This window comes from Clarias gariepinus, chromosome 22, assembly GCF_024256425.1.
Source record: "Clarias gariepinus isolate MV-2021 ecotype Netherlands chromosome 22, CGAR_prim_01v2, whole genome shotgun sequence".
NCBI classification, from domain to species: Eukaryota; Metazoa; Chordata; class Actinopteri; order Siluriformes; family Clariidae; genus Clarias; species Clarias gariepinus.
Genome location: NC_071121.1, coordinates 29,032,501 through 29,040,000, shown reverse-complemented (window position 1 = coordinate 29,040,000; position 7,500 = coordinate 29,032,501). Strand labels below are relative to the sequence as shown.

Sequence of the window (7,500 nt, the reverse complement as noted above, 5' to 3'; positions counted from 1 at the left end):
AGGACCTGTCATGGTCCTGTCACATACTTCAGTCTGCCCTCTAAGGTGCTCAGGAATTTCCACTCCTGTACATAGAGAGCATCCTGACGGGAAACATCACGACCTGGTTCGGGAACAGCACCATGCAAGACAGACGAGCTCTACAGAGGGAGGTGCGATCAGCTGAGCGCATCATCCGCACCGAGCTCCCTGACCTGCACTCGATCTACAGCAAGCGGTGCTGGACCAAGGCCAGGAAGATGGTGAAGGACCTCAGCCATCCAAACAATGGACTGTTCTCTCTGTTGGGGTCTGTGAAGTGATTCCGCTCCCTGAGGGCCAACACCGAGAGACTGAGGAGGAGCTTCTTCCCACAGGAGATACGGTTTCTCAATCACATCACAACACAGGACTAATAACATCTTTTTAACATCCATGGACACTATGGACACATTTACGCACACCTACACTTATATATTTATGTTTACATTCTGGACAAAGACACTTTAATAAGTCACCTTAATAAGACACTTTTATGCATATTTGAACACGCTCTTCCTTTCACCAAATTAATTTTTTTTTTAAATGTTCTATTGTACAGTATATTTCTATTTTTATTTATATTTTTATCCTAGTTAAATTTAATTTTCTATCGTATTTCTTTTATTCATATTTATTTCTTATTATAAGCTTTAATTCTCTTTTTAAGGTCACCGGCGGTCGTATAATCATTTCACTGCATATCGTACTGTGTATGACTGTGTGTGTGACCAATAGAATTTGAATTTTGATTTGACCTGCTTTCACCCAGTATGTGGACTGTAACACCAGGTGAAGTAAAACTATCGACTAAGTGTATGCAAATGTAAAGGACGCATTCAGTACCACTTCACTTCCCCCACTGGGGAAATCAGATCACAACCTCATTCTGCTTAAACCCAACTACAAACCAAAAGTTATGAGGCCACCCACAACCGTCCGTTTATTCAGGAAGTGGTCTCCTGAATCAGAGCACGCTCTAGGAGACGGTTTCAAAACGACAGATTGGGATGTGCTGTAAGGGTCACACAGTGGGAATATTGAGGACATTGTACACTGCACAACTGATTCCATCAACTTTTACATGGATGTTGCTCTTCCTGTTAGAACTGTACGCTGCTTTGCAAACAACCAGCTCTGGATCACAAGTGACATCAAAGCTTTCTTAACTAAAAAAAGACAGCTTTTGAAAGTTGTGATCAGCAGGAGATCAAGCAGGTGCAAAAGGAACTCAAGGTTCAGTTTAGGGGGGGCGAAGGAGCAGTACAAGAGGAAGCTGGAGCAGAAACTGCAGAACAACAGTATGAAGGAGGTGTGGAATGGAATGAAGACAATCACTGGGTGCAGTTCAAAACGGTATGAAACCATTAAGGGAGATGTGGGGAGAGCAAACCAGTGTAATAACTTTTTCAATAGGTTTGACCACTCCAACTCATTCACTCCTCAGAGCACTGTACCTCGTACCTCCAACCCCCACCTGCATGCACCCCTCCCTCTCTCCCAATACCAACTCATTTACAGTTCAGAACACTGCAAACCCCACTGCCCCTCCTTCTAACTCCAACTCCATCCTCTCCAGTTTAGAATTTAGAAAAGAGGAAACTGTCCCTCCACCTGAAATCACAACAGCCCAGGTGTGTAGAGAGCTAAAGAGACTTCGCTCCAGCAAAGGAGCCGACCCAGACGGAGTATCACCTTGACTACTCAAAGCCTGCGCAATGAAGCTGGAAGAGGCTCTTCAGCACATCTTAAACCTCAGCCTGGAACAGAAGGTTACTCAGCTGTGGAAAGCATCCTGCATCATCCCAGTACCAAAGCAACCATGAACGATTTCAGACCAGTCACTCTGACATCACACATTATAAAGACCTTAGAGCAGACACTGATGCATCACCTGAGATCACAGGTCAGTCATGCTCTTGACCCCCTACAGTTTGCATACCAGGAGAAGGTGGTTGTGGAGGATGCCATCACCTGGAGGATCCACAGATCTCTGTCTCACCTGGATCGGAGCAGTGGTGCTGTGGGGATTACATTCCTGGACTTCTCCAGTGCCTTTAACACCATCCAGCTGCTGCTCCTAAAAGACCAACTGACAGAGATTGGCGTGAGCTCATAGCTGGTGGCCTGGATCACAGTCACACACAAGTCAGGCCATAGCATTACATTCTCAGTAAACACAAACCTTTTGCACATTTTGCACAAATCTACTGACTTTGCAGAATAATATGGACAGGAGCTTTTACCTATTTTTTTGTTTGTGTTTTTATAGGACTGTTTTTACCTTATTTTTCTGATTTTCTAAATGTAACTACTTGTGTCCCATGCGAATGAATAAAGTATCTATCTATCTATCTATCTATCTATCTATCTATCTATCTATCTATCTATGTTTAGCCTTTGCCGCCCTCTGCTGGCTAATGAAGACAATGACCAAAGTCAAACCGTACAATCTCACTGTAGGCAGCGCAGTGGTGTAGTGGTTACCCCTGTCACCTTGCACTTCCAGGATCTGAGTTCGGTTCCCGTCTCTGTGTGCATGGAGTTTGCATGTTCTCCTCGTGCTTGGTGGGTTTCCTCCGGGACTCCGGTTCCCTCCCACATTCCAAAGACATGCAGATTAGGATAATTGTTCCCAAATTACCCGTAGTGTGTGAGTGTGTGTATGTATGTGGCCTGTGATAAATTGGCAGTCCAGTGTGTACCCCGCCTCGTGCCTTACGTCCCCTGGGATAGGCTCCGCCCCCATGACCCTAAATACAGGATAAAGTGGTATAGACAATGAGTGAGTGATAATCTCTCGGTCTGTCTGTTTATTTCTGTCTGTCTGTCTCTGATTGTCTGTCTGTCTCTCAGGGAGCCAAGGCGTGTGATGATCCATCGTGGTTTGTCAGGTTTAGGCTTTAACATAGTGGGAGGTGAAGATGGTGAGGGAATCTTCATCTCCTTTATCCTCGCTGGAGGTCCTGCAGACCTGAGCGGAGAACTGCGCAAAGGAGACCAGATACTAAGTGTGAGACACACACACACACACACATTAAATACTAACATACATACATACAGGGAGTTTTTCCCCTTAGCACCGTCTCCCTCGGCTTGTTCATCAGGGACGATCTGATCATTCTGATTCATACACGTTTACATCTCATACACACTTAAATAATTATTTTGATTGTGTTAATTTACATATATTTTGACATGTGTGTGCAGGTGAATGGTGTGGATTTAAGACATGCAACTCATGAGCAGGCTGCAGCAGCACTGAAGAACGCTGGACAAACTGTCACCATTATCGCCCAGTACAGACCCGAGGGTGAGGCTGCACACGCCATCACACGTCATTACACACCATCACACGCCATCACACACCATCACATGCCATCACACACCATCACACACCATCACACGCCATCACACACCTTCACATGTCATTACACGCCATCACACGTCATTACACACGATCACACGCCACCACACACCATCACACACCATACCACACCATCACATGCCATCACACGCCATCACACATCTTCACACGTCATTACACGCCATCACACGTCATTACACACGATCACACGCCACCACACACCATCACACACCATACCACACCATCACACGCCATCACAAACCATCACAAGCCATCACACACTATACCACACCATCACACGCCATCACAAGCCATCACACACCATCACACGCCATCACACACCATCACACACCATACCACACCATCACACACCATCACAAACCATCACACACCATCACAAGCCATCACACACCATCACAAGCCATCACACACTATACCACACCATCACACGCCATCACAAGCCATCACACACCATCACAAACCATCACACACTATCACAAGCCATCACACACCATCACAAGCCATCACACACCATACCACACCATCACACGCCATCACAAGCCATCACACGCCATCACACACCATCACACACCATACCACACCATCACACGCCATCACAAGCCATCACACACCATCACAAACCATCACACACCATCACAAGCCATCACACACCATCACAAGCCATCACACACTATACCACACCATCACACGCCATCACAAGCCATCACACACCATCACAAACCATCACACACCATCACAAGCCATCACACACCATCACAAGCCATCACACACCATACCACACCATCACACGCCATCACAAGCCATCACACACCATCACAAACCATCACACACCATCACAAGCCATCACACACCATCACAAGCCATCACACACTATACCACACCATCACACGCCATCACACACCATCACACACCATCACAAACCATCACACACTATCACAAGCCATCACACACCATCACACACCATACCACACCATCACACACCATCACACACCATACCACACCATCACACGCCATCACAAGCCATCACACGCCATTACAAGCCATCACACACCATACCAGACCATCACACGCCATCACAAGCCATCACATGCCATCACACGCCATCACACACCATACCTCGCCATCACAAGCCATCACACACCATCACACGCCATCACAAGCCATCACAAGCCATCACATACCATCACACACCATCACACGCCATCACACACCATCACACACCATACCTCGCCATCACAAGCCATCACACGCCATCACACGCCATCACAAGCCATCACACACCATACCTCGCCATCACACACCATCACACGCCATCACACACCATCACAAGCCATCACACACCATAACAATCCATCACACACCATACCTCGCCATCACACACCATCACACGCCATCACAAGCCATCACAAGCCATCACAAGCCATCACATGCCATCACACACCATCACACACCATAACACACCATAATACTCTATCACATGCCATCACACGCCATCACACGCCATCACACATCATCACATTTCATCACATGCCATCACAGACCCTTATTGCCCAGTATAGAACTGAGGGTGAGACTACACACACTATCACATATCTTTATGCAGAATAAGAATCAGGCACAAAAGAGGCACGCTTTATTTAATATAAATACAAGAGCATTATAAACCAGTACACTCCATTATAAACCAGTACACTCCATTATAAACCAGTACACTCCATTGTAAACCAGTACACTCCATTGTAAACCAGTACACACCAATGTGAAGAAATATAGAACTGTATAAAATAATAAAAATGATTATAAACCAGTACACGCCACAATAGACAGAAAGGTTTTTATAAGGCAATACACTGCACCCCTTCATACTCAAACTCTGTGTATGTTTGTGTGTGTGTGTGTGTGTGTGTGTGTGTGTGTGTAGAGTACAGTCGATTTGAAGCTAAAATCCATGACTTGCGTGAGCAGCTGATGAACAGCAGTTTGGGTTCCTCGTCACTGCGGACCAGTAAGAGAAGTTTTTTCATCAGGTAACTGTCTTTCAGCCAATCAGATTTTGGAATACCATATTTGATTTCATCAACCTATGAGATTAGAGTGTTTTTAACAAGCAGCCAATCAGATAAAGGCTTTATATAGCTGATTGTGGCACATTTTGGATATTAATGAAAAGTTTAGTGGAATCTACAATAAAATCTCTCTCTCTCTCTCTCTCTCTCTCTCTCTGCGTGTCTCTCTCTCTCTCTCTCTCTCTCTGCGTGTCTCTCTCTCTCTCTCTGCGTGTCTCTCTCTCTCTCTCTCTCTCTGCGTGTCTCTCTCTCTCTCTCTCTCTCTCTCTGCGTCTCTCTCTCTCTGCGTGTCTCTCTCTCTCTCTCTGCGTGTCTCTCTCTCTCTCTCTCTTTCTGCGTGTCTCTCTCTCTCTCTGCGTCTCTCTCTCTCTGCGTGTCTCTCTCTCTCTCTCTCTGCATGTCTCTCTCTCTGCGTGTCTCTCTCTCTCTCTGCGTGTCTTTCTCTCTGCGTGTCTCTCTCTCTCTCTCTGCGTGTCTTTCTCTCTGCGTGTCTCTCTCTCTCTCTCTGCGTGTCTCTCTCTCTCTCTGCGTGTCTCTCTCTCTCTGCGTGTCTCTCTCTCTGCGTGTCTCTCTCTCTGCGTGTCTCTCTCTCAGAGCTCTGTTTGATTACGATAAGACGGCGGACGGTGGCTTCCTCACTCAGGCTGTGAGTTTCCGCTTCGGTGACATTCTTCATGTTCTCGACTGCAGTGATGAGGAGTGGTGGCAGGCGAGACGTCTCTCTCCACATGGAGACCTGGAGGAGACCGGCTACATCCCCAGCAAACGCAGGTGTGTGTGTGTGTGTGTGAGTGAGTGTGTCTGTATGTGTGTGTAAACAAGATATTAAGGCTGACACTATTCCATCTGACTCTTTCTCCAGAGTTGAGAGGAAGGAGTGGTCACGCCTCAGGTCAAAAGGTACGGAGACATTGTAACCGGTTAAATAAAGTGTGTGTGTGTGTGTGTGTGTGTGTGTGTTATAGCCACAAGTGGAAAATTTTCATCAACAGTGATATTTGTTGTAATCTAAGCTCTGAGATTGTGTGTGTGTGTGTGTGTGTGTGTGTGTGTGTGTGTTTTTCAGGTCGAGATGAATACATTCAGAGTTATGAAATTGTTGTACAGGTGGAGGGTAAGTGTGCGCACGTGTGTGTGTGTGTTAGCTGCACATGGTTACAGTAGATGTGTCTGAGCTGTTGTTTGTGTGTGATGTCATCTGTTTTATTTTTAGTGCATTACGCTCGTCCAATCATAATTCTCGGACCATCCAAGGACCGCGTGAACGACGATCTCCTCTCCGAATTTCCAGACAAGTTCGGCTCCTGCGTGCCTCGTGAGTCCCCATGACAGCAGTAGAGGTATGCCTTGCCGAGTCCTGTAGTGCTAATACCATGTGACATTATTCCTGCAGATACAACGCGGCCACGGCGGGATTACGAGGCTGATGGGCGGGACTATCACTTTGTGTCGTCACGGGAACAGATGGAGAAGGACATCCAGAGTCACCGGTTTATTGAGGCAGGAGAATACAACAGTCACCTGTATGGGACGAGCGTACAGAGTGTACGGGAGGTGGCTGAACAGGTGAGAGAGAGAGGGAGAGAGAGAGAGAGGGAGAGAGAGAGAGAGAGAGAGAGAGAGGGAGAGAGTGAGAGAGGGAGAGAGAGAGGGAGAGAGAGAGAGAGAGAGAGAGAGAGATTAGTAGGGCAGATGATACATAACGCCATAATGAAATCCACATGTTAACAATCATAGAGTAAAATCTGATTTGTGATCTGGGGTGGATGGGTGGCTAGTGGGGCAGATTAGATTAGATTAGATTAGAATAAACTAGATTTGTCACTGCACATATACAGTAGGTACACGAAATACAGTTAGCATCTAAACAGAAGTGCATTTTCAGAGTGCAGAATTATTTGCATATATAAACAGTATATAGAGAGTATATAGAGAGGTAGATTAGTCTTGGTGCCAATGAGCAAATGATTACAGGTGGTACAGTTAGGACAGTATTGTATACCATGCTAAAGGAGTTAGCACATGAGG

General features: G+C 46.2%; 1 protein-coding gene across 1 annotated transcript in view; it reads left to right on the top strand.

Annotated features, from left to right (window-relative positions):
• The window catches only part of dlg4b (discs, large homolog 4b (Drosophila)), a 46,204-nt gene that overhangs the window by 35,527 nt on the left and 3,177 nt on the right, over positions 1 to 7,500 (top strand). Inside the window, exons 10-17 of the mRNA XM_053482730.1 lie at positions 2,875 to 3,031; positions 3,229 to 3,331; positions 5,328 to 5,433; positions 6,067 to 6,243; positions 6,335 to 6,372; positions 6,539 to 6,586; positions 6,686 to 6,787; positions 6,866 to 7,038. Coding sequence (XP_053338705.1) covers positions 2,875 to 3,031; positions 3,229 to 3,331; positions 5,328 to 5,433; positions 6,067 to 6,243; positions 6,335 to 6,372; positions 6,539 to 6,586; positions 6,686 to 6,787; positions 6,866 to 7,038 — 904 coding nt within the window. The remainder of the gene's footprint in view (positions 1 to 2,874; positions 3,032 to 3,228; positions 3,332 to 5,327; positions 5,434 to 6,066; positions 6,244 to 6,334; positions 6,373 to 6,538; positions 6,587 to 6,685; positions 6,788 to 6,865; positions 7,039 to 7,500) is intronic.